Raw genomic sequence first — 25,128 nt, 5'->3', positions numbered from 1 at the left:
ATTTTGGACTCCTGGGCCTCAAGTTTGAATAGTCGCCTAGAGCACTGAGGGATTAAGAGATGTGCCCAGGATGACATGACCAGCAGTGTCAGAAGCAGGTGTTAAACCTACACCTTCCTGGCTCTCCAGTGCCATGCTACCATGGATATTGACAAGTTAGAATACTGACTACATAGCTGTTTAATGGGGGTGGGAGTCAATATGGAGAAATGTTAAATTAAAAAGTAATCCACAATGTTTTTTGTGATGTATGGATATGTATTCATATGTACATTAACAAAGATCTGAAGGAATTTGAATTGCTATTGAATGTAACATTTATTAATTTCTCTTTTTTTGTAGTACATAAATTTATAATGGAAAATATATAAATTAACAAAAAAGAATGATCTGCTTTCCTGAAAACTAAAAAAAAAAAAAAAAAAAAAAAAAGACTTGACTTTGCCAGAATTCTCCTTTGCTGTCACGAATTCTAAAATGATGTATGGTCACTTTTTTCCCAAGGTCCCTGTCACTTCATATCATCACACATAAGAAATGTCTCTTGATATTTCTTCCATGTTAGACAGAGTAGCAATTCCTCTGTTTTTTCTACTTTCCCAAAGAAAAAAACTGTCAGCAACACAAGTCAAGAATTCATCCCCTCATCTACTTTTACCATGAGTTAAGGATAAGATAGTAATTATCTGAATAACTATAGCCCCCCAAATTTTTACATCTGGCCTTTGTGTCAATTTGTAATTAGTAAAGAAAGGCTCCATTCATATTCTTCCCAGAGCTGGACTTTCCATATCCTACTGCCTGAAACTGGGCAATTTTAATCATATTCTATAATGATATGCACTGTTTCAATATTTTTTTATCTCTATATACTTCACTGTAAATTTCTTCTCAGATTCATGATTTTGATTAGAGGAGTATACTCCAATGTATCTGTGATATCATACATTTGACTGTTTTGACCAATGGTTGTGTATTATAGTTCATTATTGTCTCCATCCTCTTATAAGTTTATCAACAAAGAACCCACTCAGCATACTGTAGGCCTTCCTTCATCTCTCCTGACATATGCATAGAGATCAGTAGAATAGTCTCACTCTTTATTTGTAATCCCTTGCCCCCTGACTGTTACAGGAGCAACTTGCTAGTGGCTGCTGGGAATCCAACTCAGACCAGCAGAATGGATCCCTTCATGTAAGAGGATGATGATGATACAAGGAGACTGAGAGGCAATTGCATTCCCTGACCTCTCTCTTCTTCCCTTTTGCCTCTGATTTATTTCATTACTAATCCACAAGCAACATCTGGGTCAGTAAAGGCTGATTTTCAATTCCTTCAGGGTTATTATGATTCACAGCTATGGGAGCTTGTGGAGAACCGACCTGCCCTTGATACTTAGGTGTGGTCCTTAACCATGACCACCTCATCTTCTCTTCCTATCATGCATTTTTGTGATAACAACTTATTTTTTAATCCAGGCATATGCTTTTTAAATATTCTACACTAATCTCCATGATTTTGATTCGAAATATATCCTTTCATTACCTTATCAAGTCTTAAATGATACCTGTGTGTTAAAATTTCATATTCACTTTTGTTATCAATATTCTATTCATTGGTATATAGTTATTTAAGGCCATATCTACTGCTCCCCATATCCTTCCTTGTTTCTTTCTCCTGAGAAACATTTTACCTTCTCTTCTGTTGTTGCTATTCCTTCCTTGTTACATGATTTGTCCTCAGTAATGCCTAGTTTTATTATTTAATCTAGGAATTTTTTCTCTTTTCTCAAACTTCAGCTTAAAGTTACTTTAATCAGATTGCCAAATATTCTGACAAAAGTTCTCTCCAATTTTCATAAAATGCATTTCATCCTATTCCAGAAAGGCACCAGAAAAGCAACCAGCACAGCATGCAACCATAATTAAGAACTTAAAATACTATGTGGGTCCCTGAGTATTATCTACTACCTAGAATTTTGAAATCACTTAAGACTCGTTCCAAGTTTTATTTCTTTTCAGTGGTACAATTTGTTCCCCAAAATATTAACTATATTGTCCTTTTCCCCTAGGTTCTTTGTTCATTTTGTCCTTCAAACTTATCTTTCCTCTACTTTTCCTGTTGTAATTGGCAGTATTTTTGTTTTTGCCTTGTCTCTTCTGTCATCCAATTTGTCTAGATAGTCTCCTTTGCTCTTCTGCTTTGTATGTTTTTACTACTTTTGCCTTATCTTCTTCCTTGTTTTTATTAATGTTTCCATTTTCTATTAGAATACATAATTTTTCTGAATTCTACTGCTGTAATATTCAATTTTAATAGTATTTTCACTCCTTCTCCCTCTTTTTGCATTATTTCCCAGCACTGTAGCATCCTGGTTAGAGAACAGATCTGCTGTCCTCTAGACTTTTTCCTCTTATCACATTTGTATAGTCACAAACTTTTAGATCTAGTAAAAAAATTACTAATCATCTAATCTTACTTTTTTTTGAAAGAGAAACTAAATTTCTATTAAGTGATTTGTCCAAGGTCGTACAACTAGATGTCAGAGTGGACACTAGAATCAAGATGTTCTGGTTCTCCTTTGAGATGACTTCTTAGCCAAACATAGTCCTCTCCCATTTCAGCTTTTTCTACTATATGATCTAATTAAGAATATCTTATAGTATATTCCACAACCTCTACATTCTCAGAACCTATCCAAAATAGTTGGGAACATGGGCCACCAGCTACCACAAAAGATGGCATTCCTCTTTTTGCCTAGTCCTGTCTATCCTCTTACTCTGGCCCAAATTTTGTCTGACCCTTTGTTTGCTGTTTGGAGGCAATCATATACATACATCCTTCCTCCCATAGAAGTAACATTACAATCCTTTTCTTACAGGTGACACTGGTTTGCTACTACTGTCTAAACCAGAAATATTTGCCCTCATTGCATAGTATAATTGAATATTCTTGTGATATTTATCTGTTAAACAGGTCTTTTTATATTGCTTATACTAGCAGAAATTCTTCACTGGACTTAGATAGAATATGCTTAGAAGGTACTTGATATTGTCTCTTTTCTCCAGTTGAATCCCATCCTTTTATTCTTCAACCTCAGTTACTGCCTTCACCAGCTCTCATAGAACTATTTTTTAACAATGCCATTACATCCTCAGTGGTCCAAAATTTAATGAAAAGCTTTCTAAATTAAAATCATTAAGTTTTGGCTGTAAATGAAAGCACTATGCTAGTTCTGGGGATGCTAAGTTAAAAGGAAACCTTTCTTGCTTTCAAGGAGCTTACATACTCTTGAGAGTAGAGGGGACACATACCTAGAAAATAAAAATAAAACAAAATTTATGCAGAATAACATTTGGAAAGAATTCAGGTCTAATGTGAAAAGCAATTTACTAACAATAGAAGAACACAATGGAAAGGCAAAGTGGCATGGGACTATGAAGCAGAAGGTTGACATAGGACTAATATGAATGGGAATGCGAAAACTGAGAGAGATGGACAAAGAAAGAACTTTCTATTCCAGACTTACTCTTCTCTCCTCCATGCTTTTTCATCACCTCCTCCTCTACCTTATATTTTGAAGCAATCAGGATTAAGTGATTCTCACAGGGTCACACAGCTACTAAGTATCTAACACCAGATTTAAACTCAGGTCCTCCTGACTCCAGGACCAGTACACTACCACCTCCCTGCCTCATCTCTACCTCATTCTTGAGGCTAAGAACTTCCCTCACACCATATGGAGAAACAAACCATTTTCTGTGAGATCTCTCTCCTCAAAACTCCTTGACATTATCCCCCATTCTTTTCTCCTTTCTTTTAGCTGAAATTAAGGAAATGCTTCTCCTTACCGTGATTCTATTGCCTCCTATCTTCTCCAATATATTCCTCCTCAAACATCACCTTTCTCCTCCTAATCTTACCTTAAGTAATGAATCCTTCTCTGATACCCACAAATATGCCCAAATCTCCCTTGTTATTAAAATACTTTCATTCTACTTTTCCATCCCATCAAACTATTGTCTTACCTTTCACTTTCTCCTGCCTTTCACAGCTAAACTCAGCACTCCTCCTTCCTCTTTTCACTTTTCATTCCTTTACAGAATAGGTTACAACTTTGTCACTCACCTGAAAATCCTTTCTCTAAAATTACAAGTGATCTTTTAATTGACAAATATAATGGTCTTTTCTCATTCTTCAACCTTCTTTACCTCTTCAAAGCATTGTGGCTAGTGACCACTTTTTCTGATACTCTCTCCTCTTTTGGTTTCTATAATAATGCTCTCTTTTCATTCTCTGATCTCTCTGAACATTCCTTCTCAAGTTCTTTATACCATCCACATCAATGCCCTAACTGACAATATGCCATCAGTGCTCTTTCCTAGGCCCTTTTCTCCTCTCCTGCTCTCCTTTACTGCTTTACTTAGGCACTGTGAACAATCTCATGGGCATTTCAAACTCCAGGCACCCCAAACAAATCTTATTTTTTTCCTCCCTCCTCCCAATTCCATTCTCTTTCAAAGTTCCCCTCTTTTCTGTCAACACCATTACCATCCTTTCAGTCACCTCAGTTCATAGTCTTGGCTCCATTCTGTATTCTTCACTCTCACTCATCCCATATATCCAGTCAGTTGCCAAATCTTGTCATTTCTTCCTCTGTAAAATTTTCCATTCCTTTCCTTATTCAGATTTTCATAACTTCTAGTCTCGACTATTCTAGTCTTCTAACTTCTTTTCTTGCCTCAAATCTCTCCCCACTTTACCCCATCCTCTAAATGAAGGCTTTCCCAACCTGAACCCCTTGCTGTCATGGGTGTCCCCTCCCCACTAATTACAGAAACTCTTTAAGTTCTTTCCTTCCAGAATTAATCCAAACATAACAATTCCTGTAAAATAATTATACATATACTTTATTTAGGCTTTGTTCATTGAAATGATAATAAATGTTGCCACAGTGCCATCCTTGCTGGACCATTATGTCAATTCATTGTGACACAGATTGTGAGGAATTATCATATAAAGCTTAGAAGAGAAACTTAAGGCTCTATGATTATTTGGGCAGACACATCATGGTGGTCTGAATTAAATAAAGTTGAAGGTGATCCCAAGTGAGAGATCAGGAGTTCTCTGACTTGGGCTCAATCCCAATTCCATCATTTATGTTATATGTGATCTTGAGCAAGTCACTTAACTTTATTGGGCCTCAATTTCCTCATCTACAAAATAATGGGATTAAACTAGATAACTTTTAAGGTCCCTTGCAGTTAAAGATCTATGATCCTTTGATCCCAGGCACCAAGAACTATCTATACTTTTCCATGTTTACAGGTCTCTGTATCTCTGTCCTTCTCTCTGTGTATTCATTTCTTTTTATCTTTCTTTCTTGAGTTTGTGCTTTCCTCTTCTCTCTTTTAATTCCCAAAACAAAATATAAAAGTTAAGTATAACTTTTCCATTATTTGCTGTATCGATTAAATGGTGTTTTATGTTGTTGGTGTTTAATTTAAAGTGTGGATCAATGGAGCATTTTGTGTTTAAAACCTTCTTATTGTCTCTAAACTAAAATTTTTTAAACACACAAAAAGACTAAACAAGTGTTCCAGGACTGTAAAGTTCTGCGCTCCATCACCAGGCTGGATTGTCCTAGATATAAACCCTTCTTCTACACCAGGTTCCTATTCTCCTCTGCCCATTCCTTGTTTTCTTTGGCTCACTCCCCAGTTCCAGGATTGTCCCTGACTTTATAAAGAAATTTTCACAGCCTCTGACTCCTCTTTTCCTCCTTAATGACAGCTGACCTGCTTATATTGCAGCAATCATTCTTCATGCACACAGCTGAAGGAACTTCCAATGTTTCCTTGGAATAACCAACTCTGATCTTCAATGGTTATCTTGGTAGGACTTACTATTTTTCTGAACAACTCTTGATTTAGCTAGATGGTGCAATCTTTAGCTCATTGAACAGGAAACAGATACTTAGTAATTGTATGATTCCAGGGAAATCACTTAACTTCTGCCTGCCTCAGTTTCTTCATCTGAAAGAGGTTTAATGATAGCTTAATGATAATTTCATAAGGATAAAATGAAATGGTATTTGTAAAGTGCTTTGTAAATTTTAACATGCTATACAAATGCTAGAGGTGATGTTGATGGTGATGATGAAGTTAAAGATGATGACACAGTTTAAGCCTTTTTTTCTTATGCAGCATTTGGTGGAGAAGCGTCACCACCCTCTGCAAACAATATGTGATCTTAGCCAATGCTCCTCATCCTGTGGTATCCATTCTTTTTGTAGTGCTCAATTGAATGTGGAAGAGGCACTCAACAGAGGGAAGTGATTTGTATCAAGAAGAATCCGGATACCTTTAATGTGTTGGACCCACATGAATGTTCGTACTTAGAAAGACCTCCCAGTCAGCAATCTTGCTACCTCAAACCCTGTGGTGCTAAATGGTTTAGTACAGAATGGAGTGTGGTGAGTCATTGTCTCTTTTATGTTATTTATTTTAATGATTAAATATTTTTTCTCTCCCTACATTACATACACCTCCTCTCTGGAAGAAGATGTGATATATCAATGCTCTGGACTAACCTGTTGTACATGTCAGAGGTATGGTTTTATAGAAATCTTGAAACCATAGCATAGAGTGCTATTTAAATGAGATCCAGGGGAAAATGCTAATTTAAGAAAACATTGAGTTACTCTATTTGTGCAGATGAAGCAATACATTTTCATCCAAACATCCATCCACATGCAGGAAATATATGTAGACTAGACATATATCAGGTCTTAAGGAACTCATTTTCTCCAACTTAAAAAGACAGAAAACGGATATTCAGATATTTGTTCTGTGAAATCATTGAAATAGAAGTTTGCCAGCCAAGATTTATAATCAATGAGGTCAATCTCAGGGCGCTTCAGAAAGTATTTAACATTCAGGAAAAACTTCAGAGAAGCTGGTTGCCAAATACTGCTTTTGTCCCCCTCTATAACAATCCTTCAAGTATTTAACACATCAGCCCGGAAGCAGACTGAAAGCCTGTGTTTGATGTGAGGGACATTTTCTCTCCTTCTGGGAAATGGAATTTGATGATGTTAATATTTGCAAGGTGCTCAGAAACAACGTTGTTGCTCAGCCATCTGGTTAACAGAGAACAGAATGAGACAAACTTTTGAGTTCTGAGCCAATGGAGATAAAAACCGTGGCTGTGTGCGTGGCAGTCAAATGACAGGACCTCAACACAGGGAAATACAGAACTTTGGTGAAGAAACTCCAAACTATGTTTATTGAATGATGGGCTCAGAGATCAGTTATAATCTAGAAAAAAGAAAAATCTGATAAATGTTTAAAGATTGTGACTCTAGCCAATCAAACAGTTAGGATTATCAGAAAGGTTGTTTCAAAGCAGAAAATATTTGCCACATGGTACAGTAGGGCTGTAATTAAGATGGGGCTATTCAGGCTTTACCCCAAGGCACTAAAATTTATACAACAGTGATAGCATTTATATTTCTTCAGCTGGAAGAAATGACTAAGCTTAGCCTTAATTAGCAAAAATAATTGCTCAAAAAACCCCAGAAAATCATCAGCTGGCTTACTTTCTCCCAGCAACTATATCTCAGGTGAGTCCCCACCATTCTGGCCCTACTTTGTTCTTCTCTCGGAAGTCAGACTTGAATAACCCCACAGTGTCTTTCCATCATGATTTTTAATGTTTTAAACCTGTCATCTGAGAGATTTATAATAAATTAGTTTCTGCCCTTCTCAGGAAACTCATATATTGAAGTCTGAGACCTTTCCCCCTGCTCTTCTCTATCACCCCATCAAAGTTTTGCAAAGTCCGTATATGTGGCTTACACTAGGAACAAGACTGGCTTAATTAGGATTTCATGCACACACAAATATTTAGAGGCACACTTCTCACGACATATTTACATGCAAAATACATATACAATTTTGATCATTACACTTTAAGAAAGAAATATATTAGAATTGGAGACAATCTGGAGGAAGGAAAACTCAAGGGAATGGGGGCAATGCCAAATGAGAGTAGGAACTCCAGTCTGGAAAGACAAAGACAAAAATGGTGATGTGATCATTCCCTTCTTTAAAGTCTTTAAAAGTCTTTAAAGTCTTTTTAAAAAATGAATCAGATAAATGAGACTCTTTTTCCTTAAATTTAATCCCTTGATACCAGAAGTAAATGGTATCCTTTGAACTTTAAAGAAAGGTAAGATTAGGGCAAAATAAAAGAAAGGATTACTGTAACATAGGAATATTAAACTTAAAGGAGTTCCATATATCCATGAATTAATAAAGCTGAAAATATAAATAGGTTCCCAAATAATTCAAATCACATTCATGATTGTCAGGTCTACAGTGGAGTGTTAAGGAAAGCAAAAATGTGTTGAGGTATAGAAATCCTGAAACTGGCAGCAATCCCCATCCAAAAACAATAGGTATTAACCTAAGGGGCTGTGGATCTGATGTGTGCAGCCATCCTTGATTCCTATGTTGACAGAATGTGCAAAGAATAAGATCTGAGAAAACCTTACAGAACATGTAGTCCAACTCCCTATTAAAGTTAAATAACTTGGGCAAGCTTGTAGTATAATACAATACATAGAGTTCTGAGATTGAAGGCAGTCCCACCTGAATTCAAAAAACACATATGATTGTAAAGTTTTGAGCACTTAATCTTGTTTGTTCATCTGCCAAAAAAAGAAAAAAAAAGAACATAGTAATCTCACAGCAACACTGTAAGAATCAGATGAAATAACACATTTAAAGTGTTTTGCAATCCTAAAAATTATTGTTGTCCAAACTAAGTAGCAGAACAGAGAGTTAAAATCACATCTCCAATTCCTGTTTCTTCAACATGGATTCCATAGTTCTTATAGGAAACATAATCTAAGTCATTTAAACCTACCATTAATCCCACGACCTCTAGCTGGTGAGATATGTCTCTTTATAATTGTTGTTTTAAGTAATTTAATTCTTTTTTGCTAAAGTAGTTACAAGAGCTCAACAGAACCAAATGAGTATATCGATGAACATTCTTTCTTTTTTATTGTTTTTTTTGGGTTTTGTTTTTGTTTTTGTTTTTGTTTTTGTTTTTTTGAGGCAATTAGGATTGAGTGACTTTGCCCAGGATCATGCAGCTAATAAGTGTTAAGCATCTGAGTCCACATTTGAACTCAGGTCCTCTTATCATAAGGTCCACTGCTATATTCACTGTCGCACCTAGCTGCCCCAGTAATGAATATTCTTACTGCTTGAATTGGATGAACCAGGGTTGGTAACCTATAAATCTACACTAAAGAATTTTTTTCCCTTAAGAAGTCAAATTGGTTTGTGTTTAAAAAATGTAGAATTATCTTTTCTTTTGATCATATCAAACTAGCAAATCCTATGTGAACCAAACTCATTTTTAAAAACATTTCTTTTTAATATGGATTTCTGATGCTAGTCAGAATGATGCCACAGAAAGAGTACTAGATTTGGAACTATAATATCTGAGTTCAAATTTCAACTGTTCCACTTACTTGTATAACTTTGGCCAATTAATTTTCCCTCTCTGAAACTCAGTTTCCTCATCTACACATTGAGATAGTTGGCCTATAACTGAAGATCCCTTGCAACTCTAAATTCTGTTATCTTTTTGACCTCTTGAAAAAGCCATGAAACATCTATTATGTTGAAAAACACAATAAGCTGAGAATGAATACTGATAGGGTTTCAGTGTTCCTATGATTGCTGAACTCTTTCATGTAGTTAAGTATCCCTGTCTGCTACAGGTATACACTGGATTGTTTCAAACTATATAGAGTAGGGATTCTTTGTCTAAGCCTCAAGAGGTCTTTCATTAGATTCAGCAGTCTATAGAGACTTCATTAGATTGACAAAGGGTCCCTCGTCCACAAAAATGGTTAAGAATTCCTGTGTCTGCAATTTGAGCAATTGTCTCTGGGTGGGGAGTAGTGCTTTAACCATGAGCATTTGATCTGAATTTTAAAAAAATAAGTGTGTCCTATAAGCATAAATCAATGAGGATTTTCCCTCTAAGAACAAAAATATGAGGTATACCAAGGGACTTTGATTTTCTCCTCATAACAATAACTTAAAGTCCTTTCAAAATCAGAGAATTCGCAAACAATGTTTACCTGCAAGAGCATGACCCCATGGAAACATTTTCATTACATTATATATTTTTTCACATTAATTAGAACTGCATGTATATGCAAACACATACATTCAAGGCAACTATTTAATTTGACAAATATTTATTAAGCATCTTTTATGTCCAACGTGTTATGGGATTGAAAAAAACAAGCAGTTCCTACACATACACTCCTAGTATAAAAAGCCTTCCTATTACCACCATCCCACCAAGCATTTTAGAGGTAATGAATTATTTAAAACTATGGCATCCTAACTTCTCCTGTCTTCCCTCATTCTTTTCAGTGCTCCAAAAGCTGCCAGGGTGGATTCCGGGTACGAGAGGTTCGATGTCTCTCCGATGACATGACACCCAGTAACCACTGTGACCCTCAATATAAACCAGAAGAGAAAGAATCTTGCAATCCTCAAGATTGTATCCCTGAAATCGGTGAGTTGAAATCCTGGTGTTTGAACCCCATTATTCCATTTAGAGGAGAAAGTATTCAGGTTCCTTAAGTATTGTCATGTCTTCTATTAAGAAGAGAAAGAAAAGCTGAATAGGGAGATCGTATATTTAAGTGTCCCAGCCCTGAACCTGGAAATAAACCTAGAAAAGAGATTCTAAATAGGTGCCTATAAGGCATAAGTATACCTTTTAATCAAAGCCTTCTAGAGACAATGTATTTTTATTATTATTTTTTGGTTCACTCCATTAATAATTCTGATGATGAAAACCCCAAGCCACAGTAAGCTGGTTGAGAGATAATATTTAGGTAATCATTACCTGTACCTGCTTCCCAAGATTTGCCCTAACTATTCTTCTGAATGCAAAAAAAAAGCTAATAACAGATTAAAATTTCTCTGTTCAGCAGTTATCATTTTTCTTCATATTCAATGAATTATGTTAAATGACCTGTGACCAGCACAGTTTATTCCTTTGTTCTTTCTTTAGTATCTTTAATATGACCTTCACTTGACTAATAAATGTATCATTAGCAATTTGAATCTCTTTTTCCAAAATTCTATATTTTAGAGTTCCAATATATCTATTTATTTATATGACAGATACACAGACTTCATTTCTATTCCTCTGATAATATCATGGAGTAAAGGAGACTGTGGGTTCTCAAATGCCTACATAATAGCATTTAATAAGTATGTTTTCATTTATTCATTCAAGTGTTAGGAGACCTTGAAAGACCTTACTAAGGTGGAAAATCTTGAGTACAGTCCCGTGTGTCTATCAAAGAAAAAAATGATCATGCTGAGTTCAGATGCATGTCACTAGAAGTTTACTTTCTTTAACTGGAACAACTCATGAAGAGTTTATATGAAAATCTAGAGGTCAGCAGAGATATTATCAACACCAATAGAATCATGAATATTTTGAAGTGTATAGAGAGATAATTTGATAAAGAAGGCTAGAGTTGGGGAAAAAAGGCCTATAACAAACATTTGGTAACCACAGATAAATCTTTTCATCTGTCAGTTACATGAGCAATAGACTCAAATAGATATATAAAAATATGTATAACATATGTATATGTAAACATGAATATATGTGTATATACACACATATACATATATATGGAAACATAGATAGATGTGTGCATACACAAACATATCACAATTAGTTTGTAATAGAAACAGGACTTGCTTAAATCTGAGTCCTACTGATTCCAAAAGAGTGTTATAGGACACTGGCCTTCTTTAAAAATTGTTTTCATAGCACAAATTCAATATATATTATAAAAATTCACAAAATTTGATCTTAATGTGCAAGGGATTTGACTAGCTTAAATCAATCTTTGGACAAGAGATTGCACTACTTTTTTCCCTCAATTTAATTTCTAGTCTGTTGCCTTATGCCTGGAGGCACATTGGAAATGCCTTTGATGCAGTTGATGCACTCACTTCTTTGAGCATGAAGAATATATTTTCAGGAGTCTGGCCCACCTACCTGAAGTGCAAACAAAGTAGATGTTCACTCCCTCTACTACATTGTTTCACTTATTTGGAAGGCAAAGTTGGCAGTCCTCCAGAAAACATTAAAGGCCAGAAAAAAAAGATATATCAGGGTGGTCTCAGCTCTGGCCATTTAAGTACCATGATACTTAAGATACATAGGAAGAGCTAGCATTTCAACTGGAACATAGTTAGCAAAAAGACTCAGAAATTTGGGAGGAGAATGTTTATTGAAATGTTTCTCTCTTTCACTGCAGATGAAAACTGCAAAGACAAATATTACAACTGCAATGTGGTGGTCCAGGCCCGGCTCTGTGTGTACACCTATTACAAGACTGCCTGCTGTGCATCCTGTACAAGAGTGGCCAATAGACAGTCGAGTTTTGCAGGGCGGAGATAATATCCATCCCAGTTACTGTGGGACTGGACAGATGTAAGCAGTGTTGTTGTGGGTACCCTCAACAGTTTCAGCCGGGGCTGGGTAGGCAGGAACCCACAAATACAAGTTAATCATATCCCTTCAGTTAAATAAAATGGGAAAGGGGTATCCAGGTATCTGTTAGGGTTGGAAATGATGCTTTCAAGTTATGCATTCTCATTCGATCCGTCCCATTGATTAATCTTATCCTGTGTGCCAGCGTCAGCCAGAGGCCCTCATGAGAAACATGCAGCCAAGCTGTTACCCTGACACGTTCCAAACAGACAATTGACCAAGTATTTTGTGACTTAGTGTTTGTGGATCTAAAAATTAGTGAACTAAAGATATGATGTAGGAGAAGCAATTTTGTGTTCATCAGTCTCTAACTTCCCAGGATACACAGCCTTTCCTTTCTTTTATCTCAGCTTACATGTGCCTGCTTTCTATTTTGCCTTACCAAGGATCACATACCCTACTCAAGCCATCAGATGGTCAAGATGCTGAATAACCAGATACCTTTCCACCAAGACATAAAATACCAAATATCATGAAATGTTCCACCTTAAGTATGAGAATACGTTGTGATTCTCTCCCCAAATCTTCATTTTCCAATACTCTGTCCTTAAAAACTGACCAGTTAATGTTCTTTCTCTTAAATCATGGCTCTCTTATGCCTTTGTCAATGAAGTAATAGGGATTTGAGATTTGATTGGTTGAAATTTTCACTCTCTGTTTATCCACCTTTTATCCACATATTCCCCAGCCCCACTTCCACCTAGGAATTTTTTTTTTCCTGTGTCCCACTGATTAATGGCACAATTTTATTTTGTGCTCAAAAATAGATTCTATAGCTTAGGAGAATCTTAGAACACATTTGTTCCCTTCTCATCTTGCAGATAAGAAAACCTTAGCCCAGGAGTTGAAGTAATTCCCTTGAAGTAATGCAACTAGTACAGTGCCAAGACAGAATTTGAACTGATGTCCACTGACGCCAAATTTAAGCTTCTTTCCATCACTCCACTTTATAGAACACCTTAGAGAATGAACTCCTCATAACCCTTCTGTGACACACCACAAAAAAGATTGATTCCATTTTATAGATGAGGAAACAGAGGCTCAGGGAGGCAAAACTGAAATCCTGCCTCTGTCACTTGACTATGTGTGTGTGAACTTGACCTCACTGGGCCTCAGTATACCCAATTGTAAACCTATGTGGTCCTGTGATCCTATTCAGTCAGTCAGTCGGCAAGAATTTGTCAAGCACTTACCATGTGTCCTATTGCATACGTGTAGGATATAAAAAGAAGATATATACAAAGTATTTCAATACACATGGAAATGACTAGCAGCTGTGAGGAATGGGAAAAGCCTCATGTAAAAGATGAGATTTGAACTGAATCTTGAAGGCAACCAGGGAAAATAAAAGGTTCCTGCAGTTCAGGGAATATTACATTCCAGGCATGAAGCACTTGCTTCTGATCACAGAGAAGGATGATCAACAATGGAGACAGCTTTCAAACTTGGTTCATTGAGACCAAGTCCAGTGTGCCGTTCAGTGCAGTTAAATGCAAATTACTAAATAGCAGAAGCATGCTTCTGAGCATTGTTGTTGTTACTTAGTTACCTAGTCATATCTAACTCTTTGTGATCTCATTTGAGGTTGCTCCCCATTTTAGGCACTTGGATTTGCCTCTTTGACCGGGGGACAGACTTATGACAGTTTTCCCTAAAGAATAATCCATTTTCAAATGTGAAAGACTTCTTCTTCATAATGATTTCTCAGAGATCGTTCTGAAATGTTTTCTCCCCCCTTGTCTCCTCTACTCCTTTGCTCACACACAGGTCTACATGCATACAAATAACCTGAAAGGGAATATAGACTCAAGCCCTTCTAGCCTCAGTTTCTCCTTTTATTCAGAAGCTCACTTGTCTTCTCTCTCCTGTCTAAGACTAAGACTAAGATCCCAAGGCACTTAGAGTGAACTCTCCAAAAATTCTCTAATCCAGTATTTTCAAAGAGATTTTCTTTCCCTGCTGAAAAGAATTTCAAGCTAAATCAATTTAATCATAGAGTAAGTTTGTCCTATTGAGAGCAAAAGGACTTGAGTATATTTCCATTTTCTGGGTAGAAAAGAGATTCTTACAGCCAAACCTATCCCATAGGTTCCCAATAGCTTGAAAATCTTTTTAATGGAATTTAGTTGCACCCTAAAGGAAATAACAGCACGGTTTATGATTGACAGAATTCTGTGCTCTCAGGCAGCTTTGAAGAGATGCTACCTACCCCTCAATCTGCCAAAAATATCTTCAGTTAATAAAATGCCCTCAGTAGGCCTAGTCAGACTCTCCAGCCTGTCTCCATGGCGCCCATAGTAAGCCTAAGTGGATAAAAAGTGGTGATCCTATGTATAAAGGCAGTCACCTAATAGAATCCTCCAGCCCATAGTTTGCTTAGATGGATGTGCTGCTCTAGTGTTCCTTGCTATCTTAGAAGCTGAAGTTCCCATGTGCTCTTATTAAGATTAGTTTTCTATTACCCATAATAGAATAAAGAGCTTACTGCAAAGGCTCAATATGAGTCAGCAATATGATGTGGCAGCCACAAAAGCTAATGCATTTCTAGGCTGCAGCAGGATAATTATAGAGCTGAGAGCAAACAAGTTCATAGGATCATGGGAATAGAGCTGGAAGGGACACTCAGAAGTCATTTAATCAAACCGTCTTATTTTACAGATCAGGAAACTGAGACCCAGAGTGGTTAAATAGCTTGCCCAAAGTCACATATGTAATAAGTATTAAAAGCAGGATTTAAACTCAAATCCAACAAGCTTTCTGTTGCCCTGTTTTACCCCCACTGATAATCCTAAAAGTTTCCTAGATATTCAGTAATTTGATTCTTGATGCCACATTTTTATTTTATATTTGAATTTGCATTGATATCTTTTGTTTTCATACCATCTGCATTACCATGTACATTCCTATTCACCCAGGGAGTTATCTCTAATAATAAACAATAAAAAAGCAGTAGGGGAGGGAGGTGAAATAGTTCAACAAAATTAGCCAAGATTTACCAACTCTGATAGTATTTATAGTGTTCCAAACCCACAGATTCCAACCTCTATAAAAAATAGGACAGAGGATGACTATTACATTTTAGAAGGGATATTAATAAGCTGGAATGGGTGCAACAACATAATTGGCAAGGGCAATCAAATTAAATATACAATTGGAAGAACTGGAGGTGTTCACCTTGAGAACAAAGAACTGTGGTGAGGAAAAGGGAGAAAGCTAGTTTCTTTTGAAGAGCTTTCATATAGAGGCTTGTTGTCTTTGGTTTCAGGAAGGGAAAAGAGAACAAATAATATAAGCTCAACATAAGGAAAAGCTTCCGAACAATTAGTGCTGTCCAAAAGTGGAATGAGCTGGCTTAGGGGTTTGTTAGCTTTTCATGGCTGGCTGTATGTTGTCAATTGGATTCATGGTTTGGATAGGGAATAGATTAGATGATACCTGACTTCCCTTCCAATTCTAAGCCTATGATTCTACGACTCATATTGGACAGCAATAGACTTGCCAACAGCAGTCTGAAGCCCAGAAGTCCACACATCATGAAACTTTACATTCTGTAAAAGAGATTAAGCTACAGTCACCATTGGCTTAGTTTGGTTAGAGGAACAGCTGGCTTGTTCAAGGCGATCATAAGCTATTCTTACCAGAGGCAAGGCAGTAAAATTATGATCCCTTTTGGGACTAGCAGCCGGGCAGCCTCCATGAGCAAAAGAGGAGAGAGTTGATGGGAGCCATTTGAAAACATATTTGAAGGATGATGGTGAGCAGTTTATTTCTGCTTCCCTGGTTGTTAGAATAAGAGAAAATGGAGTTTAAATAACAGCAAGGAATATTTAGGTTAAGCAGTAAGCAAAAAGACATATTTTCTAATTGTTGAGTCCTGGAGGAGGCTCCTAATTGAATTTATGATAATATGAAGATAAGTCTCATATTTGTTTTTAGATGCATCATCCAGCCTCTCTTGTTGATAAACTTGGTAGTACAGAAGTTCCAGGATCGTAAAGAAGGAATCATAGAGGACAGCTAGTCTAACTGCCCATTTTACAGAAAGGAAAACTAAGACCTAAAGAGCCCTCATGATATTCCCAAGGTCACCTATGTTGTGCATAGCAGAGTAACCAGCAAACCTTAAGTATTCTGATTCAGAATTCATTATGTTCATTGCACCACACTACCTCCAAAGGCTTTTATTTTCCAAGAGCAGTAAATCAAACAATCAAGAAGTTGAATCATAAGACTGAGAGTTGAAGAGTTCTTAGAGGTCCTCTAGGTCAACATCCTCATTTTATAAATTAGATAACTGAGTTAAAGGGACTTCATCAAAATGGACTATGGACTAATACATTCCAAAAAGTAGCTTTTCATTGTATGATACCTTCAATTTTATTATTCTTTTTTTTTAAGGAGTTCCCTACATCAAAATTAAATCAGCTGCCACTTAAATCAGCTGCCACTTAATAGGATTCTCCCCCACCTTCAGAAGTCAGTGACCCCTGGCTTCCATATAATCCTGGGGAGAGAACTTTCAAATTTTACTATCAGGCAAAACAATTAGCATTTCCAGCTTCCTAAAAACATCTTGAGTCTGGAGAGACAGGGAAAAGTCATTTAGTGGGGAGAAATGCAATTATTACAAATATCCTATTAAGCCAAATTCTTTTTGTGGCAACTATTATTTTAGCATCTAAATTCATAAGATATGGCTTATCTAGAAGGCAATAAAACTATTTAACCACCTATACTGAAACAGACATGCTTTTTTTTCTAGAACTACTAGGAAATAGTTATAAGCCCTACCTTGTGCCCTGACTCCCCAGTGATGTTATTAGTACACTCTTTCTAGCTTTAGGCTGGGGTAAGGTGGGAGAGTAAAGTCCTTGGAAATAAAAAAATATATCTCTCTTCTTAGCTAATAGGGAAAGAGTGATCCTGAGAAGAAAAGTAGTTTGGCAAAAGGTACCCAGCAGCTCACTCTTCTGTCTCAGTCTTATTATATTAGGTCCTTATTCAAGTAAAATGACTCCACCCTGATCTAGAAACTGTTCCTACCTCCACAGTGTGCCACAATAGTTCTCAATTTCTCTCCTCCCTCTCTTTAACCTCTCCTTTCTTTTTCTCTTTTTCTTTACTCTTCCTCCTCTTTCCCTCTTCTCTTTCTTTCCCCCTACCTCCTGTCTCTTTCTCATTTTAGAATTTAAAAAAAAAGGCTAGATAAGAAATAAGTGACCATGAAATTTATATATCAATTGCTTGCTTGGATAATCAGAATTATAGCTTAAATTTGACCAGTGCTTTGCAATTTGTAAAGAACTTCCCTCAGAATAACCTAGTGAGATAGGTAATACAATGGTTATAATCCTCATTTTAAAAGTGAAGCAAACTGAAATTCAATAAAGTGATTTACCCAAGGAGACACAGCTAATAAGGAGAACCCGAAAGCCAAAGCATCAAATTTCAAATGCAATGCTTTCTCCCACGATCCCATATTTCCTTTCCTGGAAAATTCAATATATCCAGGAGGGGTAACTCGCTTTAGCCAATTTTCTCAAATCAATACAAATTCATCTTTCAGAATATTAGCTCTCCACATGAATGACTTAATTAAAATGCTTTCCATAAACTGAATTCCATTTGACCTCATCTCCAAATCCATCATCATCCAGTTTGGCAGAAGAAAATACTTTGTGATAAGTTATTATTTTGTTATTTGTAAATAGAAGATGTTTATAGGAAATTGTATTCGAAGCTATGTCTATAGAATAAGCCTCTGTATCAAAATAGTTTATTATTTAGAATACGCTAATTTTTAAAAGGGACCTAGCAGGTATTTATTTACATATACAATCAACATTTGCGTAAAATTCTTTGATCATATACTAATCCAGCTTCCTTGAATGTTACAGCTTATATACATCATACTGTAAATCCATAGCTACCATTGTTTAATTTTCTCATTAGTCAATCTTTTTTGAAAGGACTTAAAGCAGAACATATGTTATCATGCTTTGTGACTGAGCTCAGGGACTTTTATCCCTAGCTTTGTAACTGAACGACATCTGAATTGCCACCCTATTCATCTTGCAAATCATGTTTACTCACTGATGTGATCCTTCCTTCCTCTCAAACTCATGCCATTTCTCCAAATCTCCTTCCCTCCTTCCTGTTCCTCTTCCCACCCCTCTCCTACCCCCCCTCTATCTCTGTCCCCAACACACACACACACACACACACACACACACACACACACACACACACACACACACACACACACACAATTTGTAATGGGAAATATATGATCCTTTTCCCCCTTCTGCATTATTTCTTCCTGGGGTGGGAGGGATGAGAGGGGGGGTGGAAGTAAATAACAGAAGTTACTCTATAGGCTTGGTCAGAATAGGAAAGTGCCTAAAGAGATGGCACCATGTTCAATGTTATGACCAATCCTTCAGAACCTCCAACTGGGAAGGAATTATGCTCTTGGCAGCAACAACTGAAGTCTCAGAGTTCATCCATCATAGCTGGGAGCAATTTTCTCAAATAAATCTACTACTACCCTTCAAACCTCCTGTATTTTACTAAATAAAAAATATGTGTTATATATTTATATATATCTTAAAAAAGAAAGAGTTTTTTTGAGAGGGGGAAGAATTATGTGAGTAAATACAGTAATTTTCTATGTGGTAAAAATTAACTATTTTTGTTTATGACTAATTTATTTTTATTATTATGAAAAATAATTAAAATATCAGCTTTGATCAATGTGTTTTTTGGTCTTTTTCCTCTGGCACAGTATAAATTCAGTTTGTTACTTTGTGTAATACACTTAAAGAGGGATTAATCCCTAAAGGGGCCAGTCTTGTTGAAGGATTGATATTTGTTTTCCCAAAATGAATGGTTATACATCTTCACAAACTAGAGAAAACCAGAAGATAGTTTTAAGATGAAGAACTGGAGTTCAGTATCACCAAATTTGAGTATACATTTCATGTTATCCTGAGATTTTACCCTAATCTAGATGTTAGCAAATATCTAGTTTGTCAACACATTAATTGACAAAGTCAGAGAAGATCATTGTGGCTGGTAGCTTGAACCTGAGTGGTAGTAAAGTGGTTTCACAGTTGGTTGAATAAAGCTACTCAAAGAAGATTGATTAATGACTCCATCAATCTAGAAGACAGAGCCCTAACTAGGCATTTTGGCACCAGAGGCAAAATATTCTCAAATCAATTTTTAAAAACAAATTCAGTTTAGGAGCTGCAGAAAAAACTTTAGCATTATTAATTCCACTTCTAGGAAGTATAGAGAGATCAGGGTAGAAAGAATTCCTTTGTGTTACTGTCTTCCGAGAGATGAAGTATGTCTGTTGGTTGCTTCCAATTTTAAGTCACTAATTACTTAGTTCCATTGTTTCTGTGCAGCTCAAGTAGTTTAAATGTCAATGCTCTTACAATTTCAATGACCTGAGGCAAAGCTGTGTTCACCTTCACCCAACCGAATACTCCAGTTATTGCTCTGCTGAAAAACAATATGCTAGAAAAGCCTCTTTTGCCCTGTCTTGTTCTACATTTTGTCAGTGGCTTAGATGGAAACATGCTTATCAAATATATGGATAACAAACAGGAGAGGAATGCCTAATGAAAGAATCAAGATTCAAAATCATTTTGGTAGGTTGTAGTGCTAAGCTAAAACTAGCAAGATGAAAGTTAATATAAAATCCCATACTTAATATAAAATCTTATACTTTTAAAATTCAAATTTACTCAAAAGGTGAGTGCTCTCTCTTCTTCCCACTCATTTTAAAGTAAATTTTTAAATAAACTTTTACTTTCTCTTCAGCACATACTACCACAACATACTTACTAAACAAGAAAAGACAAAAGAAATCCTCTTAACAAATATAGTGAACCAAAACAAATTCACAAGTTGGCCACATCCAAAAATCTGTATCTTATTCTGAATCTTGAGTCCATTCTGAGGAGAGGTGGTGCTCTGAAGTTGTGATTTGCCATTAAATTAATCAGAATTTTCAAGTGTTTCAAAGTTATTATTTATGTAATATTCTTGTTAGTATGTTCATTGTTCTCCTAGTTCATCTCACTTCACTCTGATTTAGTTCATATAGGTTTTCCCACTTTTCTCTGAAACAATCTATTTCACCATTTTTAATGGTACAACAGTATTCTGATGCATTTTATACAGTAATGTATTTGGTGATTCACCAGTTAATGAACATCTCCATAACTTGTTCTACCACTCATACAGAAAAGAACTATGAATATTTTTGTGTTCTTTTTATTTTTTTAGAATATAAACTTACTGGTGACTGGATCAAGGGGTATTCACAGTTTAGTAAATTAGAAGATATAGTTCTAAATTGCTTTACAGAATGATGAATAATTCACAGCTCCACTAAATGGTATTATTAATCCTGTTTTTCTGCAGCCACTCTATATCAATTGACATTTTTCATTTTTAAAAAGTCATCTTTGCCAGTCTGATGCATATGAAATAGAAACTCAACGTTGCTTCATTGATATTTCTCTAATTATTAGTTATTTGGGACATTTCTTCATATAGCTCTCGGTAGCTTAGGTCTCCTCTTTTGAGAATTACCTCTTCATATATATTCTGATCACTTTTTTATCTATTGAGTTTTCTTCTTATAAATTTGAAAACACAAAAATTTACCAAACATTATATACCCTCTAATCTAACTGTACCACTGCCAGATCTAAACATATGTCAAAGAGATTAAAAAATAGGAAAAAGTCCTTATGTACAGAAATATTTATAGTAGTTCTTTTTGAAGTGGAAAATAAAATAATGTCTATCAGTTGGGAAATGGCTGAATCAATACAAATGAGACAGAATATGGCAATACAAATGGGATAGAATAATTGTGTATTATAAGAAATGAGGAAATAGATGATTTCAAAGAGACATGGAAAGATATATATAAAGTAATGGAGTAAAATAATAAGAACAAGAAAAACAATTTAAAATTTAGAGAAGATGTTTGAGTTTTGTAAACTAAAGATGAATGAAAAGAGCCAGTAGAATAATTTATACAATGACAACAACATTGTAAGACAAATAGCTTTGAAAGCTCTAAGAATTATGATTGATACAGTCCCATCTATGATCTCTGAGAGGGAGATGATAGATTCAGAGTAAAGAATGAGACACATGTGGTTTTATTTTTTTTTTAAAAAGCTTATCATTGCTTTTCTTGATTAAGTATATAGGTTATAAGGAATTTGTTTTCCCTTTTTATTTTGAATAGAATGAGAGGTACAAAAGAAAGATAATAGATTTCAGCTAATCTAAAACAACTTTTTAAAACTAGTCCAACATTCTACTTGGTTACAGTGACCCAATAATAATTTAATAATAGTTCATATTTATACAATGCTTTAAGCTTTGTTGTATTGGCTTTACATTTTTTATCTCATTTGATCCTCACAGTAAATTTCTGAAATAGATGTTGTTGTTTTCTGTAATTAACGTGAGAGATCAAGTGACTTTCTCAGATCTCACTTCTAGTAAGTGACTATGGAGATATTTGAACTTAGTTCTCCCTGATTCCAGGTATGGACTTCTATCCATTATATCCCACTTTATATTAGAGAGATGAGAGAATCAGAACAAACTTTATTTTTTTTTTCAAATACTATCCTAAATCCATTATACATACAAAGATTCAGAATCATACTCAAGGTTCTAATTTTCTAAAGGAGACTGTTTCTCCCATAAGCATAAATTATGTTCTATGTGGGAAGAAAAACTGACCAGAACTAATTGAACTCCATCCTCTTCTCCTCTCAAAAGTTTATTAGAGATTTAAGATTGTAAAGGAGGCAGCAATTTAAGAACTCTTTGAAGATGGCTATTGGTTAAAAAAGTTGAGGGAGAGGTCAATTATGAAGGTAATTAGATGAATAAATTTGAGACATAGGGCTACATAACATGAAATTAAGACAGTAACCCATGATTAAAGTAAAAAAATTCTATGTGCTATATGTTGATTGACCTTGCTGATTTTTTTTCTTTTCTTCATTTTTTAAAAAATATCTATCATAAGGGATGACTCATTGAAAAGGTAAGGGGGAAAACATAAGAGAAATTGAGGTCTTATGAATAGAGAATATATCAGTAAATATCTAAATTTTAATCCAATAGTTCTCTACAAAGAGTTCTTAAATTGTTACCTCATTTCCAATCTTAAATCCCAACCTTTGAAAGGGGAAAAGGCTGGAGTTCAGTTAGTTCTGTTCAGTTTTTTCTTCCTATGTAGAACATAATTTATCCTAAGAAGGTTGAAAGAGTTCATGATTTAGACACAAAAAGTGAGACTATAAGCAAATTAGAAGAACAAAGGACAATCTACCTCTCAGATTTGTGAAGAAAGAAGGAATTTGTGGCCAAAGAAGAATTAGAATACTTTATGAAATATAAAATGGATACTTTTAATTATATTGTTTAAAAGGTTTTCTACAAACAAAACAAATGCAGACAAGATTAGAAGGAAGCAAAAAATTGGGGAAAATCTTTATATGCAAGAGTTATGATAAAGGTCTCATTTCTAAAATATATAGAGAATTGACTCAAATTTACAAGATTAAAAGTTATTACCCAATTGATAAATGGTCAAGGGATATGGACAGATAATTTTCAAATGAAGAAATTATAACCATTTCTAGTCAGATGAAAAAATGCTCTGAATCACTATTAGTCAGAGAAATACAAATTAAGACAACTCTGAGGTACCACTACACAACTCTTAGATTAGCTAAGATGACAGGAAAAGATAATGACTAATGCTGGAGGGGATGTGGTAAAACTGGGACACTGATAAATTGTTGGTGGAATTGTGAACTGACCTGACCATTCTGGAGAACAATATGGAAGTAGGCCTAAAGGACTATTAAACTATGCTTATCCTTTGATCCATCAGTGCTACTCTTGGGCCTGTATCCCAAAGAGAACATAAAAAGGGAAAAAGGATTCACATGTGCAAAAATGTTTGTAGCAGCCCTTTTTTGTGGTGGCAAGGCACTGAAAATTGAGTGGATGTCCATGAGTTGGAGAATCACCGAATTCATGATAGTATATGAATGTTATGGAATATTATTGTTCTATAAGAAACGATCAGCAGGATGATTTCAGAGAGACCTGGAGAGACTGACATGAACTGATGCTAAGTGAAATGGGCAGAACCAGGAGATCATTGTACATGGCAACAAGAAGATTATATGATGATCAACTCTAATGGATGTGGCTCTTTTCAACAGTGAGGTGATTCAGGCCAGTTCTTGTGATGAAGAGACCCATCTACATCCAGAGAGAGGACTGTGGAAAATGAGTGTAGAACACAGCATAGTATTTTCACTTTTTTGTTGTTGTTTGCTTGCATTTTGTTTTCTTTCTCTTTTTTTTTTCCTTTTTGATCTGATTTTTCTTGTATGGCATGGTAATTATGAAAATATTACAGAAGAATTGCACATGTGTAACATGTAATATGGATTACTTACTGTCTAGGGGAAAGGGTAGGAAGAAAAAAAATTTGGAACACAGATTTTGCAGGGGTGAATGTTGAAAACTATCTGTGCATATATTTTGAAAATAAAAAGGATAATTTTAACTATGCTAAATTTAAAAGGGTTTGTACAAACAAAACCAATATAGCTAAGATCAGAATGAAAGCAGAAAATTAGAGCAAAAAATTCACAGCAAGTTTTTCTAATAAAGCACTCATTTCTCAAATATTATGGAAAACTGAGTTAAATTTAAAAGAATATGCAATTATCCAATTGAAAAATGGTCCAATACAAACAGGCAGTTTTCACATCAATAATTCAAAACTACCTATATCCATATGAAAAAATGCTTAAAATCACTATTGATTAGATAAATGAAAATTAAAATGACACTGAGGTACCATCTCATACTTATTAGTTTGGCTAATATGGTAGAAAAGGGAAAAGGACAAATATGGGATGGAATTTGGGGAAATTGGGACATTATAATGCACTGTTAGGACAGTTATGAATTGATCCAACCATTCTGGAATGCAATTTGGAATTATGCCAAAAGTGCTATAAAACTATGCCTACATACCCTTTGACCCAACAATACTACTACTAGCTCGGTATTACAAAAAAGTAAAATAAATAAATAAATAAAGTTGTTTTTTTTTTTTTTTTTTTTAATTTGCAAAAAGGAAAATGACTTATATGTATAAATAGTTCTTTCATGATGGCAAAGAAATGGAAATTGAGGGGATGTCCTCCAAATGGGGAAATGGCTGAACAAGTTATTATATGATGGAGTAATATTGTGGTATAAGAGATGATGAGCAACATATTCATAGTAAAACCTGGAAAGGATTACATAAATTGATACAAAATGAGCAGAATTGGAACAATGTACACAGTAACAACAATACTGTATAATGATCAAATGTGAATGATTTAGCTATTCTCTACAATACAAAGATCCAATACAATTTCAAAG

General features: G+C 35.3%; 1 protein-coding gene across 2 annotated transcripts in view; it reads left to right on the top strand.

Moving 5' to 3' along the window:
* The window catches only part of THSD4 (thrombospondin type 1 domain containing 4), a 934,909-nt gene extending 915,539 nt beyond the window's left edge, over positions 1–19,370 (top strand). For both annotated transcript variants that reach the window (XM_074294657.1, XM_074294658.1), the window contains 3 exons: positions 6,296–6,475; positions 10,467–10,611; positions 12,386–19,370. In XM_074294657.1, coding sequence (XP_074150758.1) covers positions 6,296–6,475; positions 10,467–10,611; positions 12,386–12,528 — 468 coding nt within the window. In that variant the 3' untranslated portion in view covers positions 12,529–19,370. The remainder of the gene's footprint in view (positions 1–6,295; positions 6,476–10,466; positions 10,612–12,385) is intronic.
* The last annotated feature ends 5,758 nt before the right edge of the window (positions 19,371–25,128 follow it).

Source organism: Sminthopsis crassicaudata, chromosome 2, assembly GCF_048593235.1.
Source record: "Sminthopsis crassicaudata isolate SCR6 chromosome 2, ASM4859323v1, whole genome shotgun sequence".
NCBI classification, from domain to species: Eukaryota; Metazoa; Chordata; class Mammalia; order Dasyuromorphia; family Dasyuridae; genus Sminthopsis; species Sminthopsis crassicaudata.
Note: the sequence above shows the minus strand (reverse complement) of the source record. Positions and strands in the feature narration are given on the sequence as shown.